Source organism: Mobula birostris, unplaced genomic scaffold (genome assembly GCF_030028105.1).
Source record: "Mobula birostris isolate sMobBir1 unplaced genomic scaffold, sMobBir1.hap1 scaffold_1497, whole genome shotgun sequence".
In the NCBI taxonomy this organism is placed as follows: Eukaryota; Metazoa; Chordata; class Chondrichthyes; order Myliobatiformes; family Myliobatidae; genus Mobula; species Mobula birostris.
Window position 1 is genome coordinate 53,236 of NW_027274538.1, and position 25,207 is coordinate 78,442.

Here is a 25,207-nt window from a genome sequence, read left to right on the forward strand (position 1 = left end):
ATCAGAATGGGAATGGGACGTGGAATTAAAATGTGTGGCCACTGAGAGATGCTGCTTCCTCTGGCGGACAGAGGGTAGATGTTCAGCAAAGCGGTCTCCCAGTCTGCGTCGGGTCTCGCCAATATATAGAAGGCCATACCGGGAGCACCGGACACAGTATATCACCCCAGCAGACTCACAGGTGAAGTATCGCCTCACCTGGAAGGACTGTCTGGGGCCCTGAAAGGTGGTGAGGGACGGAGTGTAAGGGCAGGTGTAGCACTTGTTCCGCTTACAAGGATAAGTGCCGGGAGGGAGATCAGTGGGGAGAGATGGGGGGAACGAATGGACAAGGGAGTCGCGTAGGGAGCGATTCCTGCGGAAAGCAGATGGGGGGGGGGAGGGAAAGATGTGCTTAGTAGTGGGATCCCGATAGAGATGGCAGAAGTTATGTAGAAATCTATGTTGCACACGGAGGCTGGTGGGGTGGTAGGTGAGGACAAGAGGAACCCTATCCCTTTGTGGGGTGGCAGGAGGATGGGGTGAGAGCAGATGTGCGTGAAATGGGAGAGATGCCTCTGAGGGCAGAGTTGATGGTGGAGGAAGGGAAGCCCCTTTAAAAAAGGAAGACATTTCCTTCGTCCTGGAATGAAAAGTCTCATTCTGTGAGCAGATGCGGTGGAGATGGAGGAATTGAGAGAAGGGGATGGCATTTTTACAAGTAACAGGGTGGGAAGAGGAACAGTCCAGGTAGCTGTGAGAGTCCGTGGGCTTATAATAGACATCAGTAGATAAGCTATCTCCAAAGATAGAGACAGAGAGATCAAGGAAGGGGAGGGAGGTGTCGGAAATGGACCAGGTAAATTTGAGGGCAGGGTGGAAGTTGGAGGCAAAGCTGATGAAGTCAACGAGCTCAGCATGCGTGCAGGAAGCAGCGCCAATGCAGTCGTCGATGTAGTGAAGGAAAAGTGGGGGATAGATACCAGTATAGGCTTGGAACATAGACTGTTTCACATAGCCAACAGAGGCAGGCATAGCTAGGACCCATACGGGTGCCCATAGCTACACCTTTAGTTTGGAGGAAGTGGGAGGAGCCAAAGGAGAAATTATTAAGAGTAAGGACTAATTCCGCTAGACAGAGCAGAGTGGTGGTAGAGGGGAACTGATTGGGTCTGGAATCCAAAAAGAAGCGGAGAGCTTTGAGACCTTCCTGGTGGGGGATGGAAGTATATAGGGTCTGGACATCCATGGTGAAAATAAAGCGGTGGGGGTAAGGGAACTTGAAACCATTGAAAAAAATCCAGAGCGTGAGAAGTGTCACGAACATAGGTAGGAAGGGATTGAACAAGGGGGGATAAAATCGTGTCGAGGTATGCAGAAATGAGTTCGGTGGGACAGGAGCAAGCGGAAACAATGGGTCTACCTGGACAGGCAGGTTTGTGGATCTTGGGTAGGCTCTGTGAAGGGAAGTGCAGAATAAACAGCTCAGCCAGTTGCCAAGGGAAGCAGCAAGGAGCTTCAAGATTGAACCAGAATTTCTAGCGCGTGATTACCGAGAAAACAAGTGGACACCTGGTAGGATATCTACAAGATCTGAACCACTGATGTACACAGTGGATGATGGCGATCAGACATGAGCGACGTCAAGTGGACCAGAGACTGGATGCTCAACCGAAGAACACACCTGAGTCGACTGCATCCAACAAGACAGACACATTACAGTCACCGGATTTACCTCTCAGTGACGATCATGTCACTGACAGCAACATTGTCTTGGACAAGACACATACCAACCTGATGCCACTGCACTGGCCCAGGGGCGCAACAAGAATGTTATCATTGAGAAGACATCTGCCAACCCTGATGCCACTCCACAGATCCAGAGGAGCTATCCTGAAAGAAACAGAGCACGACCGAAAAAACTGAAACTTTAGAACTGTGAAGTTAGTTATGGACTGTTATTGTAAAAGCATGTCTATTTGGAATATGGGTTTATGAAAGGAAAATTGACTGTTTTGTACATATACAGTTTCCTGTTGCATTAATCTGAAGGGTGAGGAAGAGTTATTTATAGATCTATTTCGTTTAGAATAATGATCCACCTGTGCATTGCTCTTCTCTTTCTGTAATAAGAATACACCAGTTAAAACCATCTCCTGTGTGCACGTTTTAATTTAATATATATGTAGTTGTGCACAGATACAACACCTATCTTGATAGGACAACTCTCTCGTCCCAAGAATTAGCTAGATGAAACTCCTTTGAACACAAGTGATCTGGGAACACAGGTTCGACAGGAGTTGTTTCTGCAGATTTGGTGACATTGTATTGGCCACCTTTGTCTGCTCCCTGCCTGATATTGAGCATGAATTATGCCAAACTATTGTGACTATTGCAAGGAGTTCAGAAGAAAGGGAACTTCTAAGCCCTCATTTGCTGTTATCATCCAAGGACAAGGCTCAAGTTAAAACATTTCTTATGAGAGTTCTGTGTCAACGTGAGAATGAACTAGTCGATTTTTGGAAATGGAGCCAACTGGTACTTTTCAAAATAACAGCAGCATAAAACACAGGTTAAAACATGACAGCAATAACACAAATAGAAAACAATAAAGTGAACTATTTTCAGGATTGATTTCATGTTTTAAATTAAGCAAGAAATTTCTGAAAAATGAAGTATGAAAGATAGCCTGACATATGAATAAAGCATTAGTCATAGTCTGATTTTCCCCATCTATTTTATATAACTAGCCCAGAGAATAAAAAGGAGCACAGATGACAGAACGAGAAAGGGTAGTAATGCCTGACAGATTCTGAACAGCAAAATGCCCAAATTCAGTGGACTACACTTAACTGTAGCATACCCAAGGCCTCTGGGAGGTCAGTGGGGTTTAGTGGCTGGTAAGCCCCAGTGGATACCACATTGCCCACCCAAGGTTTAGGCTCTTTCCTAAGAATAACCTAGTTAGCCAGCAAGGTTCACTTCACTACCACCCCACCCAACCCCCATGTACCACCAGTAAAAATCGTCATTCAAGTTAAGTTTCTGACATTTTCAAACATCTAAATGCACTCAGGCACTATGGGGAAAACAAACAAATGCTTTTACAGATGGAATTTAACTGCTACCCATCATTCTCTTCCCAACTAAGTTTTCATAGTAATCTCAATGGGTCAACTAGACTTGTAGCAGGTTAAGCTCAGTGGACAGATCAAGCACGTGCAGGTAAACTGTCTCAGGGCAACTACTTAGTTGGAGCAGAAAGCTCCACTTCATCCTGTGCACGGGAGTGGCTGGAATAGGAATATTAGGGAATAATTCCACTGATCTTTATCCCAAACTTGGATGCTTTCTTCAGTATGGAGTTGGGGTGGGGGGGGGGCAAGAATTTTATATTCCCATAAATTCTAAATCCATTGACAGTTTTGGTAGATGGAATGTGCTGTAGTGATCAGTGTAATATTCCAGAAGAAGTTTTCCCTGGAATCTGTCAATTTTGACATAAATGTATACATATTTATGTCAACCCTGGAAGCAAGCAGCTCGGAGTCACATAGCACAGGAACAGGTCCTTGAGCCTAACTGATCCATGTGGGCCAACTTTCCCATCTAATCTAATCCCATTTGATCCACATCCCTCTGAACTTTTCCTATCCACGTACCTGTCCAATTGTCTTTTAAATACTATTCTTGAATTACAAAGCAATTTGTTGTGACTATTGCAATTACATACATTCAAAATAATTTAAAATTATACATGTAGGGCAGTATTAGAGCATTGATGCAAAAACTATGTAAACGTGCATAGAAGACGGTTCCTTCTGTAATTAATTTGAAATAATAAAGAATTCTTGACCTACGAACTGAACTACTTGTAATTAAAATTTTACTAGTGACTACAATGGCTTACAATAAATCGTAACCCATGATGCCATTTATTGAAACTAACATTTAATCCGCATTATTGCAGGGCAACATTTGGAACAATTAAAAATATAGCTTTGGAAATTTAGAAGTCATAAATATATATGAAAACATAAAACATTAACATCCATATGAAAAAAAATCACTTTTGACATTTTCTTTTAAAGTAAAAGGCACTCAAGCTGAATGATAAATAAGTGCTGCATTATTTAACTGTAATCCCTTTCCATGGCAGCAAATGCATTTTAATGTTTGGTTCGGCGCTGCTGCTATTCGAGTCATTCATTATAGTCCTTAACAGCAGCACACTGGCCCAATAGACCAAGAGTAGGCTCCCCCGCCCTATCCAGAACAAATAGCCACTTTTGCCCTAATCTCACAGGCTGTCACTGGATAATTCTGGGTAGAGAGAGAAACAACTAATACTGACTGAACCACATCTCTCAATACTTTTATTTTCTTTAAGTTTGCCTCAATTGTTTTATATTTGTGACTATTCTTACAGCTTTACACCTTCATTATGCCATATACAATTACTTAGGCCCAGTAGCTTTATTCTCACTTCTAATGATAAGTCGTGTTGGCGCATGGCCAAGTGATTAAGACATTCATCTTGCGATCTGAAGGTCGCTAGTTCGAGCCTCGGCTGAGGCAGTGTGTTGTGTCCTTGAGCAAGGCACTTAACCACACATTGCTCTGCGACGACACTGATGCCAAGCTGTATGGGTCCTAATGCCCTTCCCCTGGACAACATCGGTGGCGTAGAAAGGAGAGACTTGAAGCATGGGCAAATGCCGGTCTTCCATACAACCTTACCCAGGCCTGCGCCCTGGAAACCTTCCAAGGCACAAATCCGTGGTCTCACGAGAGTAATGGATGCCTATAATGATAAATCACTGCTCAATCACTTCCATTTAACTTCGTAATTCTTCACATTTAATTATTCAATAAGGGAGCCTCAAGTTGTGAGAGCTAATAAAATATGCTCATTTTAGGGTCATAGAGAAATACAGCACAGCAGACCCTTCAGCCCATCTAGTCCTTGCCAAAAACCTTTGAATCTCCCTACTCCCAATGACCTGCACCGGGACTTTAGCCCTCCACATCCCTGCTATCCAAATATCCTACCTATCTTTTGCACGTACATCTCTGATGAAGCAGCTGAAGTAGGTTAGGGCTTAGAGAATGGTGAGGAAAAAAAAACTCTTACAATGTTACTTCTATGTTGAGGTGGTTTCCCTCCAACAGGCACAACCACCTTCCTTTGTTCCAGACTTGACCAACTAATATAGAGAGATTTTCTTTCACTACAATTGATCTTAATTTTACTGTTGGTCCACAAGGCCATACTAAGTAATGTGTCACAATTGCAATTCATCTTTAAACCAATTTGGTATAGACAATGAAGCCTAGAGGCAAATGCCTTTGGCAGAACTCTAAGTGAGCTATCTACTGAGTGGAGTGACACTAGGCAATACAGGGAATGAGTACCTCCATAATTTCAGTGATGATTGCAGGCAAAATAATGACAATTATCAAAATTAAATTTCTGTTTTTTTGGACAAGACTTACCCAAGTGGAATGTTAAGCACATTGTTTTTTAAATACATAAAACACGAAATGTGCAAAAGGGGTGCAAATTAGACTAGTGAATTGAAACATTTGTCGTAGGGATTGCTTTACAATAAATCAAGTTAATTCTGTCATTTTACTTCAATAAACCTAAGGGATAATTTGATCTAGAAAGTCAACTGCATTAACATTTTTTTTTAAACAAGTAGTGATCTGAAAGCAAAATTGACATTTCCTGAATGGGACCACTCCAGAAATTTAGCTATGCACTTTCAGACTTAACTGTTATCTTCTCGTACAACTTCTGTAATTCTCACTCTTTGCTAAACACTTACAGGGACACCAGACCTTGTTTCAGACAGGCGATTTCTTTTACGGCTTCCCCTTCTCACATACATAGTATCAACTTCCCATTGTAACTCCCAGTCTCATAACCGAGACCCAGGAACAACCTATCCATTCACCAAGGCCTGGGATGAAATCCCTGCCTCCATCTACCTCTCACCTTCAATCTTCACCTGCTGAATCAATTGCCAAAGCTATTGTACTTCAGTTTCCAAATTTTCCAATAATCGGACCCCCAACTATGAAAATGCCAATTCCCCTTTAGTACCTACTGCAAGCAGTTTACAGCTTTTATCCCCCAGAACATCTAATATTGGTGAGCTGAGTTAACAGGTTGTTTATCTTGGAAAATATTTGAATTAGTCACCAAGTAATTTATATACACGGAAGATGTGACTTTGAAGGATGGTGGAATCAAATTCCTCAATCACTTCCTCAAAGGCAAATTAAATAAGACTAATCTAGAGAGTAATGGGAAATGGCTGAGGCATGGAACTAAATTAATCAATGTTCAAAGAGTAACAAAAAACAAAGGGTGTCCTGTAATTCTATGATCTCAAGATGATATTTAGCAATTTATACTACTTGATACTGATCTTGTAGATGATGACAAGAAAACTTGTGTAAGTCAGAAAGCAAAGGATAAAGGTGGAAAAAGGGTGTACAAATAGGTGAAGTTAGAAAACTTAGAAGTAGCAATGTAACAGAGCAATAGAACTAAAATGCAGAATTGAGATCAGCATTTTCTTTAAGATAAGCAGTTTCCATCACCACACGCGCACACACACACACAGGATTCTGGTTTATTGGGGCAATCGCTTGTTTGGGGCAACTCTTAAAGAGCAAAAACTAATCAAGTAAACAGCCGGGATTCCCTTCATTCATTTGAGACATTTAATTGGGGCAGAAGACTGTTGCTGAACAGTTTCTGACTAGTATCACTTACGTGTACTTGTGTGGCCGTTAGGTACTACACCGTGTTTACAGCAGTTTTTAAATAGTGCCAGTTGTGTGTTTCTGTTCAAAAAGCAATGATTTTTGTCACTGATGGGGAGGGAACGTTGACTCAGACCATGAGAGGCCTGTGTCAGGCATTTCCATGCCTTACAAGGTGCAGATTGGAAGTCTGTGTGGGGTGCCACTCCTCGCACAGACTAGAGCAATGTGTGATTAAGTGCCTTGCTCAAGGGCACAAACACACTGCCACAGCTGAGGTTCGAACTAGTGACTTTAAGATAACTAGACGAGTGCCTTAACCACTTGGCCACATGCCCAACACGAATGTCACTGATAGTTGGTGAGAAATAAGCAGTAAGACAATTTATAATTGTTTTGCTCACCATGGTTTCAAGCTTTTGAGGCTTGAAGATACCAGAAGCAGTGGGGAGTGAAATAAAACTATTTCACTACTTCAACAGGTTAGGTACTACAAAGAATTTGAAGGCAACAACAACTATTTTTAAAGTTATAATGAAAATGAAGATTTGGAGGATGCAATTATTGAAAGGATTGCACGAAGACTGTCCATTATCTGCACTGGGTGTCTGGGCTGATTTTGTTCATTGACAGTCAATCGAAAGAATATGACAGATTGCACTGGATGAATTCCACCACTGGTAACTATTAGGATCTAATACACAGTTTTATAGTGGCGCAGTAGTATTGGTAATGTTCTAATTTGTTCTGTATTTCATTTAAATACATAACATGTTACTCAGTTAAATGGTAGTTTGTCTTTTTAAAGCTTTTTAATTACTTCCAAGAGGAGTGCCTGTGATAGAATGAATCAAACTGGCTTAATGGCAGCAATTCCCATTCAATAATAAGCTTCTTGGTCTGTGTAATGAGTTGCTAGTGATGAGCATGTGGGATTTGTCTGGCAGGCCAATGGTGCAAGAAAAACAAAGCCAACAAGATACAAAATAAACTAAAATGGAAATTAAGCAAATCAGGTTGCACCTGTGCAAAGAGAAACATTTAACATTTTCAGATGAAATATCCCACATCGGACCTGAGAAAAATAAATACGTTAATCTAAGTAGCAATGAAAGGTGGGTGAAACCGAGGGAACTTGTCTGGTAGAGTGATAATATGTGACTGCTGGAGCAGGGTCAAGCTGCTAAGGCTGTGTAATCAGTTCAACTTAAAAACATAAAAATAAACATAAATCAATTCCTGATGCAACTTTGGTAGATTGGGACAAGTCCAGCCAGGCAAGACAGTAAAAGAGAAAAGAATGACAGGCAGACATGCTTCTTATATGAACAAGGGAAAGGGAGGATGTTATCTAAACATTAGATTAAGTCCATGCCCAGATGGAAGACAAGATGTTTTTCCATGAATTTGTATTGTCTCTCTCTATAATAGTGCAGGCAATTGTAGTCAGAGACATTTGCTAAGAAAAAGAAGTGGCTGTGGATTTAAGTCCTGATCAGTAACTTATCAAAGACTAGAAGGGAAAGAGGAACAACTGGGGGTGAACAAGATGAAAGGGACGTGAAAATATGGTAGCAGGGAGCACAGAACTTCAAGGTTGAAGATGAGGTTCTGTACTAACACTGAAGAAATTGGCCTCTGTTCTCCTTGTTAGTTTTATTGAAGTACCATTCTTCTGACTGGTCACCAGTGAAATGTGCTTATTAGGGTGAAGTCATTGTATTTCCATGGTATGCATGAAATTAATTTGTCATGTTATGCTGTCAGTCAAATGCAAGTATACTCAAATATAGAATGTTACTTACCATCAATTTCTTTGATATTCAAAATTGACCGCTAAAAGTATAAAACTAGATTTTTTCCAGCATTAAGTTAGATTCAAGACAAAAAGCACTAAAAACTTTTCCAATCTCTATTCTCTCTCCCTTGATCAAACTTTATTTCCCTTCATTTACATACCTTTGCCTACAATGAATTCATCAACTTTATACTTGTAAAATAAACATGAGAAACACACATAACTTTGCTCATTCTGATTAAAGGCACAGTCGGCTGCCAAGTTTATTCATGTCCCAAGAACCTATTTCTTGCCACAACTTTCTCAGCCCACATATTCTAGAAATCAAACATGCAAGGACAAGTCTAATTAATTAAATTGTTAGATACATGCTTCTCAAACTCTGGACTGCCGTTTCCCAGACAGACAACCATAGTGCATTGTGTGAAAGAATCCAGCAGATGGGGCTAATTTCCTGACTTCACAGGTTGTGCGGTCAGTTATATGTTCTCTCAACTATTTACCAACATTCAAACCCCCCCCCCCCGGAGAAATGACATAAATGGCTGCATTTATTTTTCACTGCCATCACATGAAATAAAGGGAATCTCAGAGAATCCAGACACTTTATTTTGTGTAATCTCATTTGGTAAGTTTCTGTAAAGCACATATGCTGGGATCCCTGCAATAATTAGTCCAAGTAGCCATTCTCTCTGTTTGCTAAAGTAGGCCACGAGAATTCACTTTCAAGTTAAAATCCGAACCTACTTTGTGGCCATGAAATTTTCTGAAGAGCCATTCCTGTCTATTGAAAAAGAATTTAAACTCTGAACCCAAATCAGGTCCAAACAGTACAAGTCAAACACCCAGATTTCCAAGATAAAAGCAGACGTTGGAACACCATCAAAATTATAGCTCATTATACGTCCAAGTCTTCTGTAGACCTCATGGAAAAATCGTGCACCGCTGTATTCAGTGGTCAAGAATAGCCACTGATTTGAATTGGCCAATTTTTCTCCTTAGCTGCCATTGACTTGGACCCACAAACAAGACTACGTCTGTTGCTTTTGCCCAAATCAGTGAACTGGAAAAGTGTATCCAACCCTTGCAACTCATTACCGGTAGTATGTACTACAAAGTATGGTTTAGTTGCATTTAAGTTATTCTACAAATGGAACATAGAATAAAGCAGTACAATACAAGCCCTTTGGCCCATGATGTTGTGCTGACCGATATAAGATAAATCTAACCCTCCATTTTTCTTACACCCATATAGGAAGATGTTGCTGCGTTAGCCTCTATCATCATCCATGGCAGTGCAGAGATCGTAGCAAGCCTTATTACACTGAAACAGACAGAAATAACTAAATAAAATCTTGGCAATTAGTCAGCCTTTGTAACAAAATTGGCAAAGGCTGAAGTTACAAGTAAAATTTTATCATCTGAACTGGAAGATGTTGTCGAGGAATAGCTCAAAATTAGATTAGATTATGAGGACACTCAGTCCACATTTATTGTCATTTAGAAATGCATGCATTAAGAAATGATACACTGTTCCTCCACAGTGATATCACAAAAAAAACAGGACAAACCAAAGACTAACACTGACAAGACCACATAATTATAACATATAATTACAGCAGTGCAAAGCAATACCATAATTTGATAAAGAACAGACCATGGGAATGGTAAAAAAAAAGTCCCAAAGTTCCGATTGACTCCCGATAGCAGACGGCAGAAGGGAGAAACTTTCTCTGCCATAAACCTGCAGACACCGATAACTGCTGATGCATTGGAAGCACCCAACCACAGCAGACTGAGTCCGTCCGAAAACTTCGAGCCTCCAACCACCCCTTCAACACCGAGCGCCATCTCCGCCAAGCAACAGACAAAGTCGAGGATTCGGGACCTTCCCCTCCGGAGATTCAGGATCACACAGTAACAGTGGCAGCGAAAAAGGCATTTCAGAAGTTTCTCCAGATGTTCCTCCATTCTCTCATGTCTGTCTCTATCAAATCAGGATTGTGCACAGCACCCTGCTTGACAGATTTACAGATATCATTCACCGGAGTGGCCACGCAAGCTGCGTCGTGCCGCCATCTTCTCCTCCTTAAGAGAAATGAGGGAATTAAAGGAGTTGGGGAGGGGTGGAGGGATCTATGTGCCCAAGTAAAGGAAATCCATGGATGATTAGATTCTGCAGAGAATTTTTAGCATTTCTTAAGATCACGGTGTCTATTAACAAGAATGAGGCATGGTGATAATTTTCTCTTCATATAATTATAATTATTATATGGGGCAGTACAGTAGCATAGTGCTTAGCACAGCACTTTACAGTACCAGTGACCCAGGTTCAATTCCTGCCACTGCCCGTAAGGAGTTTGTATGTTTTCCCCGCGACCGTGTGGGTTTCCTTCGGGTGCTCTGGTTTCCTCCCACACACCGGTTAGTAGCTTAACTGGGCATCGTAAATTGTCCCATGATTAATCTTGGGTTAAGTCAGGGGATTGTTGGGCAGCACAGCTTGAAGGGCCAAAATAAATAAACAAACAAACCAATAAATAATTCAGATAAGGCATCAAGGCACATTTTTGGAGAATTTCCTTTAAGCCTGGTTGAAACCAATTTGAATAATCAGTATTTGGATGCTCCATAAATGTGAGAAATCCGATGGCTCTGAGAGGAATTGTCCACATACTTATAAAATGTGAAACTGATACTCCTGGATGAGACCATTTCAACTAGACCTGGGTGTCATAAGCTAAGTATTGCAGCTGTCATTTCTCTTGTAGTTGCAGTACTTTTATTAGTAAGAGTACTGTCAGAAAGAGAAGAAAGCAGAACAATAACTCACATTCTATCTTCATGTGGAATGTAAATTTTGAATGCTGTGTGTTTTGACTCTTAACATTGATTAAATCCTATGTAAAACCAGTCTAGGCCGGGAATGAATGACGGCTTCCTAGCCACCCACTTTGAACACACACCTTTACTTGACGTGTATGTTACTAATTTACATTTATTGTGGGATATTCCCAAGATCTCTAGATGTCTGCAGCATATCAGGTCACATTAAGGAAACATCTTATGAGATTAAAAAGTTTGAGATTTTGCAGATAAACTGCTGTAAGAATTTGTGATCTTTCGATCAGTGATAAAAAACTGAACTTCCATCTGTATACTCTAGCATTATATGTGTTACAAGAGCTTTATCAAAAGATGAAAAACATTTTAAGATTGAGTTAAAATATTGGGTGCTGAGCTTTAGTTTAAACTTATTGGACATGGGAGGTCAAACAGAAGACGACCGGAATGGTCAATTCGGAGTAACAAAAGGTATGCTGATGTTGCACATAGGCTAAGACAAGAGTCGTGCATCATTATGGAAGTGGAAGTCAGGAGTACTGACAAGTTTCATATTTATATTCACAAGCTCATCCCTAGCTACTCGAGTCTGGCTCGACCTGAAGATAGTTGCCAGTGAAAGAAGTCAATCTGATATTAATGGATCAGTTTGTTTCAAGGTTGTGGACACTGTGGCCTGAATACAGGCATGGAAAGCACATGCAGAATTATTCAGTTAAAATTCTGATACTCATCGATAACAAATGAATTGTCAGTATATTGTTCATTTGCCTTTATTGTTCAAGCGACCAGCCAATGTTGCAAGTGGATAGTAATAGTTAAAATGAACCCACACTACTCCAACCAGTGAATACCTGTTAAAGGAAACCTGTTTTTCATTTGATCACTCATTCATTTCCATCAACTGACTTTCATGACTTATTTTTTAACGCCTCAATGCACCTTCAGGCGGCATCCAGCATTGTTCAAACCTCACATGCTCAAAGCACCATCCCTGCTCCTACTTCTTAGGCAGCTCCTTAGAGACTTGTACTCCAGCTCTTTGGGGACAGGAAAATGCCAGTGCATGATTGGAGTATTGTGTACAGTTCTGGTCACCGAATTATAGGAAAGATGTCAATAAAATTGAGAGAGTACAGAGGAAGTTTACTAAAGTGTCGCCTGGGTTTCATCTCCTAAATTACAGAGCAAGGTTGAACAAGTTAGGTCTTTATTCTTTGGAGCGTAGAAGGTTGAGAGGGGACTTGATAGAGGTACTTAAAATTATGAGGGGGATTGACAGAGTTGACGTGGATAGGCTTTTTCCATTGAGAGTGGGGGAGATTCAAACAAGAGGACATGAGTTGAGAGTTAAAGGACAAAAGTTTAAAGGTAACATGAGGGGGAACTTCTTTACTCAAGAGAGTGGTAGCTGTGTAGAACAAGCTTCCAGCAGAAGTGGTTGAGGCAGGTTCGATGTTGTCGTTTAAAGTTAAATTGGATAGATATATGGACAGGAAGGGACTGGAGGGTTATGGACCGAGTGCAGGTCGGTGGGACTAGGTGAGAGTAGGAGTTCGGCATGGACTAGAAGGGCCGAGATGGCCTGTTTCCGTGCTGTAATTGTTTTATGGTTATTTTTGTTATGATTTCATTCAAGGTGGGGACATCACTGCACATTTACTACAAGGGCTTGAAAGAGCAAAGTCTTGGTCCAGTGGCCATGTGGCCGGAGCCAACTGGGTACCAGGCTCTACACCATAGGTTCAGTGTACACACACACACACTCTTCTGTAGATACAAACAGCTCTTACTCACACCTTCTTCCATTCTCCCTCACCGTCCCGTATTAGTCACTTCCCTCCAGGTTTCCCTTCCCTTAATTCCACCCTCCCTCAAAACTGGTGTCAATAACTACACAAGAATACTCAGGGTAACGCACACAAAATGCTGGAGGAACTCAGCAGGCCAAACAGCATTTATGGAAAAGAGTACTGCCTGAAACATCAACTGTACTCTTTTCCATAGATACTGCCTGGCCTGCTGAGTTCCTCCAGCATTTTGTATGTGTGTTGCTTGGATTTAGAGCATCTGCAGATTTTCCCTTGTTTGTGATAAGAGAACTTCGAGTTCCAACCCCAGAACAATCTAAGCATCATGTTATACGTAAGTAATTCCAAAATAAATGGTTCAGATTAAATACCGGTAGTCCTGTGAGTTGAGTACTGCATTGTGTAACAGAAATTAACAGTCTCTAAATCCTGTTCCTCATAAATTCAGTATAGTTTGTACATGCACAAAGTAAGTTAGAACCAAATGGCCCTGGAAGCGATATTTTTTCCAATCAGCTACTGCAATTAGTGCCTCTACATTGTGTTTAACCAATTTACAAAGTGAAACAAGTACTTCTTCAAAGCACTGGGTAGATCTTCAGCTGCTTCCTTTTTAAGTCCTTCACCTTCCTCTTCTTCAATGGCACAGCTAAAACTTAAGCGTGCAATAATTATACAGCCAGCAATCACTGCTGATGATTCAACCATGACAGTGTCAAAATTCAAACGTGAGGCACTAGACTCCACACTTTGGTTTCTCTTATAGGGCAAAGTTCAGAGTAACTGGACAGCAGCAACTAGGCATGCTTGTGTATGATCATTATGGAGTAAGGCATTAATTAACAGTAGGAATCCTATTGCCGAAGCTCAAGCCTGCTCAAAAGTGTTCTGTTGCATTGGCAACAACTCCTTCTATCACTTTGATAATTATTGACTGTAGACTAATTGGGCAAACGTTTGCTAGATTGGATTTGCTCTTAGTATTTACAACAGGATATATCCGGCCAATTCTCAATCAAGTTGAAGCCACTCTAGTAACAGCACTGGAACAGCTTGGCTTAAGCCCCAGCTAATTCTAGAGAACCAACCTTCACAGATATAGTTAGAATATTGCTTGATCCAGTAGGCTTTGCTGCATTCTGTACTGTCAGTTGTTTCTTGTTATCATGTGGAATTCAATCAAATGACCTGTACCTGAAAATGGTGGGAATCCCAAGATGATCATCCATTGGGCATTTTGGCTGATCACCGATACGAATGCTTCACCCTTTCTTGCAGCAAAGCACCCTACTGTAACAAAGGACAGATCCGTTCCTGAAGCCTCCTTCTCTTATTGTCTAATTGCCATCACGATTTTCAATTAGCTGTGAGCAGGAGTTTAGAGCTTTGATCTGATTTGCTTTAATGGGGCAGACATAATTAACATAGATTTCAGGAGTATTTTTAATCCTTAGAAAATGGCTTGGAAAGTCTTTTAGTTTTGATTTTCATTGCTTATTATACAGTATGTGAGCCGTGGCCAATTTTTTTTCCTGCAATATTTCCAGAACTGCACCCTCAGTCAATTTATTTTTGCTGCAATATAATTAGATTATTTGCATAAATGGGAATAAACAGAAGAGAACGTTAATTGACAGAAAAAACAACTTATGAAAAAATAACTGCAAAAAGATATATCTTTTTTACATAATGATTCATCTAACAGAAATACTGAAAACATAAAGTTTTGAATTTATACAGCACTGATAATGAAGCAGAATCTGAAGAAAGATAACAAATAAATTTAATGTAGAAATCACAAAGGAGACACGAGGATAAGATTAGAAAAAAATGGTCAAAAATCACCATCAAGAAGAGTGTTAAAGTAGTACAGAAAGTATAAAGATTTCAGAAGAAACTCTAGAACTTGAGCCCACACAGTTGAAGGCACAATCAATGATCACAGCATTTTTGTAATTAGCGATGCTCAAGAGACCAGTGTTGGAGGAATGCAGAGACTTGGGTGATTTATGGGGGTGGAGAAGATTATTCCGGAGCAAATTGAAATGAAGGAAAAGAATACTAAAATCATGGTGTTTCTGGACCAGAGGACAATGCAGGTTAGCGAGCTCTAGATTAACACCTGAAGAGGAAAAGTTTTGGATAACCTCTAGTTTCAGCACCATTGGATCATCGATGTGCCAGGGTAACAAAGGCACGGATAAGGGTATCAACAATAGCAAATAAGCAGATGATAAATGATAAAGTTACGGAGATAGAAGTGGGTGGTCAAGCTGATTCATCAAGATTAAATGCAGCACCCATTAAATGTTCAACCTTTGTTGTCAGGAAGAAAGATGCTGTTAATAACTTGGGAGATTCTGGTCCTCCCAATATTTTGACATAGACAAATTCTGTTTTTTCTATTTCTAGTTGTCAGAATCTACAGGCAGTGGGAGGATGGAGAGAGTTGGTGGTACATATTGTAAGGGGAGCTGGATTACCTCGACACAGATGTGGAAAATATTATGTTTTCAGACAATGTTGCTAAGGGCAGCGCATAAAAAAGAAGCCAGATATGATCAAAATAAAAGCCTGGGGCATTCAGATGGATAGATACAGAAAGAGAAGCCACTGAGGGAGGTTCTCTGGTTATGGCCAGGCAGGTTAAAATGGAACTAGCTGAGGGCAAATACATTCAGCTGAGCTACAGAAAAACACATTAAGGTTAATGTGACAGCCGCTTCAGATACACTGAATAATGAGACATAGTTTATCAAGTGCATCAAATAGAATTTATGACCGATAGCTACTGTTTCAGATTTGGCAGGGAATCAATATTGAGTCATAAGGAAGGATGACATTAAGCTAGGCGTCAGTTTTGGAGGGGAAAGGGAGGTGGAGTAGCTTTCAAGAGGGTTCCTTTATCTAAGGTTCCCTAATCAAATCTGGTTCATTACACAGCACCCAATCCAGAATTGCCTTTTCCTGAGTAGGCTCAGCCACAAGCTGCTCTAAAAACCATCTCATAGGCATTCTACAAATTTCATGCTGTTTTTCTCAATCTACCTGCATACTGAAATCCCCCATAACTACCGTCCCCTTATGGCTATATAATGCTCAAGTCTGCGCCCCGAGAGCAAAAATAAGCGCTCTGACTGGAAGAATAACCTAGATAAAAAACATAAATGGGGTCGAGGGCATCTGAGGAGGACAGTGTGACTGATGACATTAATGTCCTTTGCTATGTTGCAATTAATAGTTGGGCAAAATATTATCAATAATTCTCTAAGTCTACCAACAGCTGAGAGGTATAAGCTGGTACAGGAAAGCAAATGAATGGCAGAATTACCATGCACTTAATTTCTTACATTAAAAGATAATTTATATTCAAATAATAATAACAATTGGTAGAAAATGAACAGTGAAAAGTATTGTTTAAAGAGAGATTGGAACTAATACTACTAAAGCTTAGGACAAAATGACTGCACCAGCGAAATGGCACAAAAAAATTATAGGTACAAATCATAAGCCCAAGAGATTCTGCAGATGCTGGAAATCCAGAGCAACACACACTACCTCCAGTATTTTGTGTGTGCTGCACTGCATTTCAGCATCTGCAGAACCTTGTATTTTTGATTTGCTGCTCCACTGAGTCTTACCCTGAAGAAGTTTAAATCTTCTCCTCGATGCGAGTTCAGTGAGGCCCTCTCCCCCTGTGATCTTTGCTGCCCGTGACTCTTCGACCATGTGATTACCTTCTAGCTTGTTCCCTTTCCCCTCCCCCAACTCTTTTAATCTGGCACCTTTCCCCTTTGTTTCCGGTCCTGGTAAAGGGTTGTGGCCCAAAACGTAGACTGATGATTCATTTCCATAGATGCTGCCTGACCTGCTGAATTCTTCTAGCATTTTGTGTGCTCAGCATTATAGGTGAATTCATTTCAGCAGGATAGACCATAATACAGGGAAACATTAGCCATTGAGAATTATTGGGGATTTCTGAAGGGCACATTGACTCAGTCAAGGTTATGGAAACCTTTGGAGAAAATAAGGGATCATCAATAAAGTAAATGTAGTGGAACATCAAAAAATAACTTGTCCTGCATCAGTACTTAATTATTCACATGCATTTCTAATGTGCCTTTATATTTATATGATTTATGATGGGTATAGATAGAGTGAATGCAAGCAGGCTTTTTCCACTGAGGCAAGGGGAGAAAAAAACCAGAGGACATGGGTTAAGGGTGAGGGGGGAAAAGTTTAAAGGGAACATTGGGGGGGCTTCATCACACAGAGAGTGGTGGGAGTATGGAATGAGCTGCCAGACGAGGTGGTAAATGCGGGTTCTTTTTTAACATTTAAGAATAAATTGGACAGATACATGGATGGGAGGTGTATGGAGGGATATGGTCCGTGTGCAGGTCAGTGGGACTAGGCAGAAAATGGTTCGGCACAGCCAAGAAGGGCCAAAGGGCCTGTTTCTGTGCTGTAGTTTCTATGGTTTCTATGAAAAAATTCTTCAATAAATTATCTGAGAACTTTGCAAAAAATACATCAGTCTTCCCATAATACATTTTCTCCATAGTTACTCATCTAAATATATTAATAAAGCAGCATTTATGAAGGTAGTCATATACCAGACCTTAAATGGAACATTTCAAATGCTTATAATCACCAACCCAGAGACTGAAGAACACAGAACAATTCTTGCTCAAAATCAAGGCTTCATTTCCAACCCAGCTACAAAGAAGGATTAGTCCCATATTAGGAAGCTGTTTACAAATTATGTACACTAACTTTAGATATCCTTTGTCAAAAGAGATTAAGAGAGCATCGGCCAATATGGGATTGAAATTTTCTGAGCTTTTAAAATTAAAGCATGTTTTCCTTCTAAAATTTTAGCTCCAGATAACTATTATTTTCTCTAACTTGAAAGCAATTTGGTGGTCATCTTATATTGCAGATTTCAACTCTCTCAGCAGGTGACAAATTACAGAAGAATGAATGCTGGGTAGCTCACATCAACAGAAAATAAAATAGAATAACAATTACCAAAAGCTAGCCAGCATTTCCACAATAAGTACCAATCAGCAGCGTTACTGTCAGTGTATTCTGGACTACTGTGTCTGTGCCCTGTAGGTGGCATTATGTCTGACCCCTTGCTCTGGACTCAGCGCACCCATTCATTCAAACATGATTACCAGGCTTCATTAAAGAGATGTAAGAAAAATTAATTTTTTAAGTAATATTTTTGATTTATTTTAATGACTTGGAAGAGCTTTCAACTGTTTCCAAATGCCCCTGGTAATTAGCGCTACTTAAAAAGGGTAGACATTACAGTATAAGTTCTCAAAAGATTAACAGGGCAGGCTATAAGCAAGATTTTAGTTTTCTGCAACCTAGTCACCAGTCAGAAATAGCTGCCTTGTGGAATGACCATAGAATGAGGCCACCAGACTCTCAGTGTCCTCTGGGAGGCAAAAGTGAAACGTCAGGCACCTGACTGGAAACAATTGTTCAAGATCTGGTCCATTAGCAATCACTGAACCTGTAACAGAACTGAAATATTCAATTGCCCTTTTGCTAAAAGAAAACCAACAAATAAAGAGCAGCAACTGACTGGTCAATTTTTTTTTACACCAGGCAAGGCACAAATTTGAAGATAAGAATGGCAATGAACCAACACTAACCTTCGCTTCTGGGTCACTGTTGATAGTGCAGGAACCATCTTCCTCAGACTGTGGTATTGTTCTACAAAAACAATAGCAGTATGTAAATAGAAAACCACGAAGACAGGTACCACAATACAGAAAATCCAAATCAATGCTTCTGATGGAAAAAAATCTTATTTTACTTTACCTCAGTTTCAGAGAAGCATAGCGTAACGTCGCTCCCTCAAACTCTTTCAGACTTGGGTCTGGATTGACAGTAGCAGCATGCAGATCCTGTGACAAAAGAACACTTGTTGAATTTTGAAGAAAATATGGAAAACTTCAAGGTTAGCTATTCACCAAAGATACAATTATTAGCATTGAAGCGTTAGTATTAAGTACTCTTATTATGGATGGTGCACATCAAAAGCAAGAAAACTTCTACAAATACTTCCACTTTCCAGATTGACTAATTGTCTAGACCAGGGGTCCCCAACCTTTCTTGCACTACAGACCGGTTTAATATTGACAATATTCTTGCGGACCGGTCGACAAGGGTGGGGGGTGTTAGTCAACAGTGGACATGACAGGGAATGAGAAAAGGTGCAGTTGACTCATATCGTTTCCTCGCGGCCTGGTAGCACATGTTTTGCGGCCCGGTGGTTGGGGACCACTGGTCTAGACTAGCTAAATGGTTTTGCTAACCTTGTATCAAATAATTATTTGCTTCGTACTGTGGGTTCATCGCTAAACACACACACACACACACACACACGCACATGCTTCCTACAACCTCAGTAACCTGCAGAATCAGAGAGATACAACTAGATGAACTGAAGCTAAATGATAAACTCCCTGAAATAGAAGGGCACTGATGATAACTCAATGCTGCAAATGTTACCATAATTTCTGACATCTTCCAGTTCAGAATGAAAAAGCTCTCCCTCAAAACAAAACTCCAGTAGTTTGATGTTCCATTCATAAGCCTACCTTCTACACTACACTGTGCAACACTACAACCAAGTTGAATGGGATTGATTCAGAAAATACCCAACATTTAAAACAAGGCCTCCACAAAGTATTGGACGGTATTAGCTGTTGCATCATTGGCAATGAAAATTCATATATTGTTACAAAATGCAACCACACGAGTCAGCAAATATCACCCCACCTTCCAATTGCAACATATCCTGTGTCAATAAGGAGAAATGCAGGGCAGCAGCAGGAGTTTCTAAGGCTATTGTCATAGGCCACACCACCTTCAGCTTCTTCAGAAGAGTGAATATTTACTGATGACTGCACAGCATCAAGTTTTATTTGCATCTCCATGGAAAACAAAACAGTTTGGAATAATGAAAAAGGACCAAACGGAACTTGCTTCAGGAACGGGACACAAGCTGAGCATCCCAAGACAAATGACTCACCTCTCGACACTCACAAATCTCATCATCAACACTGCAATGTTCACTTGCTTAGATAAATCCACTCCAATCATACTCAAGAAGCCATATACAATTTAAAATCAAATAGTCTACTATGTTGACACTATTAAGTATTCACATCCTTCATTACTGACTGCAATGCCACCTGCAGGGTGCATTGCAGTAACACACAAAGCACCCCAGAAGCCTACAGCTGCTTTTGCTTAAAAGGAGGCAGTTGGATCACTGAAGCATCATCACGTACAAGGCCAGGTCACACAAACCTGACTTTAAAACATACTAGACAACGGGGTGACCTGTTGGGTCACCCTTTGAGAGAAGGGTTGTGCAGTCTGATGTGACCAGAATGAACATTAAATTTTCCTGAATGCTATTGGTATCGCTTTGCTTTGGAAATTGAAGAAGAAAACCTCAGTTTATTAAAGAAGAACGATGCGTAGCAAGGCAAATATAGCTCCTACTCGTTTAACGAAGGACACTTTTGATGGCATCATTTCTGGTTGATCTGCCACTCTTGTGCCTCTCGTTGTCATTCTGGAGACGTGCAGTCCTTTCATCCGCCTTCTCTTCATCTCTTCTGCTGTTTATTCTTTGTCTCTGATCTTGGAGACGTGCATTTCTCTGCTCCTTTGTCTCTTCCTCTCTCCTCCTCCTGAGTCTGTTTTTGTCATTCTGGAGACATGCAGCCCTTTCATCCCCCATCTCTTCATCTCTCCTGCTGTTTGTTGTTTGTCTCTGATCCTGGAGATGTGCATTTCCCAGCTCCTTTGTCTCTTCGTTTCTCCTCCTTCTATGCCAGTTGTTGTCATTTTGGAGACACATGTGCCTCTCCTCCTTTGTCTCTTCTTCTCTCATCTTTTTTTGTCCTGACTCTTTGATCCTGGAGTCGTGTGGCCCTGGCCTCATCCGATTCTTTTTCTCTCCCTCTCCTTGCCGTTTCCCGACAACGTTCGGCATCATCTCTTGACCATAATGTCCCCCTTCTCTTTCCACGTGGCATAATTAGGCTGACCATATTTTTTTACCCTAATGCTGGATAGAAGATACAAAGCAGTAACACCAAAGCCTCCTGGATGCTGATTATTCTTGATGATGAGGTTGGCGCTCTCCTAAATGGACATGATATAGTCACCGCTGTCCTTTGACTGCAGCAAAAGGTTTGATGGGTGTCTCGAAGTACGTCATTACAATAAGATTTAATTATCTCTTATTGATGGGTCTCACTTTGATCTGTCCCAATCCTGCACCTGCTGATGGTGATTAGCAGAATGTGACCACTCGAAATAGAGCTGCCCTGCCCTCTTGCTCCAGTTGGTGTCGCTGCTGCGAGCATCTTGAGTCACTTCTGAGGCTGGCCGTGCACAATGCGTTGTGGTATTGCGTCATGGCTTCCACCATGGCTGACATTGGCTCTCGGGTGAAAGCGGGGCTGTTGATTTTGGCGAGCGAGCAATTTTATACGAATATAAAACCCTGAACTTTGCCTGCGTTCTGTAAGTTAGCGCATTTTAAGTCAATGTAGCCTAAAATAGTGCCGCTGTAATGCACCATTTGTACTAATTGGAGGTCACAAACAGACAAACAGAGCATGAGAGTTTTAGTAGTATATAGATGAGTGTTTCTTCATTGTATCTGATAAAATTCTTAAACTCCCAGCCTGTGGGGAGTATGTTCACCACATACAGAAAGCTCCAATTCAAGGTTGCAACTTTTCCCACCTCACAAGTCAAAAATAGATGGTCCTGACGAAGGGTCTCGGCCTGAAACGTCGACTGCACCTTTTCCTACAGATGCTGCCTGGCCTGTTGCGTTCACCAGCAACTTTGATGTGTGTTGCTTGAATTTCCAGCATCTGCAGAATTCCTGTTGTTTTTTATGGTCGATCAAAGTTGGTTTTGTCTACTTTGCCCACATTCCATGCCATAAGTCTTATTTTCTATGAACTGAACTATTAAAAGCAGTTTACTCCAGTATGAACATTACCAAGCAAAATTTATTCCTTTTCAATTTATTTTTTATCTCATCACTAGGAACCACACAATAATTTGAATAAGACATTGCTGCAGAGAACTTGAAAATAATTTATCAAAACCTAAAATTACAGCTCAAATGCAAACTGAATAGATACAGATTTACTTCCATCATCGAGAGATGATGTACTGCCTCGTGTATTGATCTTTTTAATTAATCAATGAATTTTAATTTTAGAATTGACTTTAAAGAAGCTCCAGAGGGACATACACACATTCAGCCTTCTCATACATCTGGGGTAACCAGTAACTTGATTTCAAACATTTGCCATGTGACAGAGCCACACAAACATCTCCAAATTTTACATGACTTCAACTTGTAATTTTCACTAGAAAATTTACTTGGGAGAATCAAAAGGTACTAACCGAAATGCTTGCCCTTCACAGCATTGCAATTTAGAAACTAGTATTATGTTTTGTAAGTTCAAAACATTAAACTAATTCAAAGGAAGACATGGAAGTTCGGGAATGCAGGTCCAACTCTGAGTTTACTTTAAGTGAGGTGTGCCCATATCATGTGGTAGTGTGATGACGTATGCAATTCATGTATCTATATATATAAACTGTAATGAATTATTTAAACAAGAATGGTTAATCAACCAGTATATATAAGATTACTGAAATATTAAATACACAACACTCGTACCTGCTTAGCTATAAATTCCAACTCAGTAGAGAATGCATCTCAACCATATGCATAGTATACTATACTATACAACTACTATATGCAGACATCCACAGCATAGTCAAGTTTGAGTTGTCCCATTCAGGTCTGAAGATTCAAATCACTGTGGACACTTACTTGTTCTTGTGGGATAACAACTTTCCTGACAAGGGGAATCACTCTGCTTGGCAGATGAGACTTGTGGCTGTGAAGGGATCTCATGTTCTGGGGCCTCCTTCGTGGTGGTTGTAGGAGTTGACTGAGGCTGCAGGAAGTGGTCCTGACAGCTGTAGCCACCTTTCTTCTTCTAGCTTATGCATCTTGATCTTGGGAAGGTGGATTTAGTTCACTGGAGTATTCTCTTATTAATCCTATTGCTCCCTTTATGATCTGACCTCTCTTCTTGGTTTCTTCATTCATGAAACCATCTCGTGAATCCTCTGTTTTCCTATCTCCATTGAATCCCTTCTTTTTGGCCTTTATTCATCCAGCTGGGTTTGGTCTTTGCATCTTTAACAAACAGCTTTTTGACTCTCACTTAAAGATCATGCAGTAACCTTAATGCATACAGGGTTCTTTCTACTCACAAAAACTGAATGCTTACAACTTTCCTGTAGCTCCCTGAACTCTCTTCCAGCTTAACACCAAGACACATTTTTCCAAGTAACTGTGATTAACATATCAGAAGCTTTCTCAGATATGTTGCCTACAAAAACTGTTGTAGTCAGACAATTGCTTTCATCACTTTCACGATTCCTCTAAGCAGCACGGACCTTCGTTTGTCCAATATGCTTTCCATCCTGAGGCAGAGAGGTTGCCACAAACACCCGTTTAACAACAGTTGGACAACAGTTCATGGCGTAGGATATGGAGACAGCTGTGGCATCATCAGTACCTTTCTTAATTTGCCTTTAGTTGACTCTATAGTAGGGGATGTGGCATACAAATGGTGGATGGATTTCCAATTGAGTTATAGTTGTCTCAGCCACTCATGTCCCTGTGATGCTGCCCTCCTGTTTCTACCACATACAAGCTCAATGTGGCTTGTTGGTTGTTGTAATTCATTACCACAAATGTCATTCTACAGGAGTTATCTTTTCTCCAGTATACGTTCTTAGTTGGATATCTGCAGGCTTCAGTTCAGTATCTTTGAAATGCCATTCAACTCATTTTGTGGAATGACTGAAACAGCCGAACCAGTGTCTCATTTCAATTTAATTAACTTGTCATTCACTTCTGGCATAAGCCTATTGCTTGTCTATTGCTAGCTTTCACATTGTAAATCTCAAGGCTACACACTCCTGTGTCAATCTCATTGTCATCAGATTTTCCTATCAACTGTGTGCAGATTAGCACTCTTCTTGAAATTACAACTTGACTTTTTATCTTATTCTCCTTGTGCAGTCCATTTATTTTTGTCTGCCTGACATGCTCTTTGCATGCATCTTACTTCGTTGCTTTTTCTGCAAATTTTGTCCTTAAACCTGCATTTGTCTGGTGTATGTGAGCCCCTGCCACAACAATAACAGGATGCTGCAATTTCATTCACACTCACTTCCATTCCTGACTGCAGCTTAATTACGTCTTTGTCTGTGATTTCCATCGAAAGAGCAATTCCCCTGCTCTTTTAAATGCAGGTGTGCTTCAGTTAGGAATTTTTTTTCAATGCTTTCCTGTAAGATTCTACAAATGAAATGATCTTTCAGTGCATTATTAAGGCCATTACCAATCTGGCATTGCTCAATCTCTTCAATTCTGCCATGTAAACTGAAATAGACTCCCCTTCTCTTTGATTCCACTTATAAAACCTAAAGTGTTCTGCAATCAACAATGGCTTCAGTTCCAAATGTTCCTGCATTACTTTCACAATATCAGAAAATTTCAGATGGCTTGCTTGGAGCAGTTTGAAGCAAACTGTATGCCTTTAAACCCATTCCACTCAGCAGAACTGGCTCTTGTTTCTCATTTGCTATTACATTTGCTTCAAAATACTGTTCAATTTGCTCAGCATATAAAATCCTGTTATCTGTTGTGTAATCAAACTCACCAATCTTTCGATGTAACCAGACATTTTTGCTTTATTTATGATTATTATTACCTGGTACTACTCTTTATGAACCTATGAATTCTTGCTTTTTCTGCCTTTTAAAAAATACTCGATCATGTCCACTCTTCTGAAGAACATGTGCTGCGCTGCCTTTAACTCGACTGCCTCTGCACATGTTGGGCTAC

At 40.5% G+C, this 25,207-nt stretch overlaps 1 protein-coding gene across 1 annotated transcript in view; it reads right to left on the reverse strand.

The window, feature by feature from the left end:
- LOC140192492 (amyloid beta precursor protein binding family B member 2-like) overlaps positions 1–25,207 on the reverse strand; it is a gene marked incomplete at its 5' end in the record, with an annotated part of 49,190 nt that overhangs the window by 19,418 nt on the left and 4,565 nt on the right. The window contains 2 exons of the mRNA XM_072250079.1: positions 18,879–18,939; positions 19,048–19,133. Of these exons, the coding sequence (XP_072106180.1) occupies positions 18,879–18,939; positions 19,048–19,133 (147 nt within the window). The remainder of the gene's footprint in view (positions 1–18,878; positions 18,940–19,047; positions 19,134–25,207) is intronic.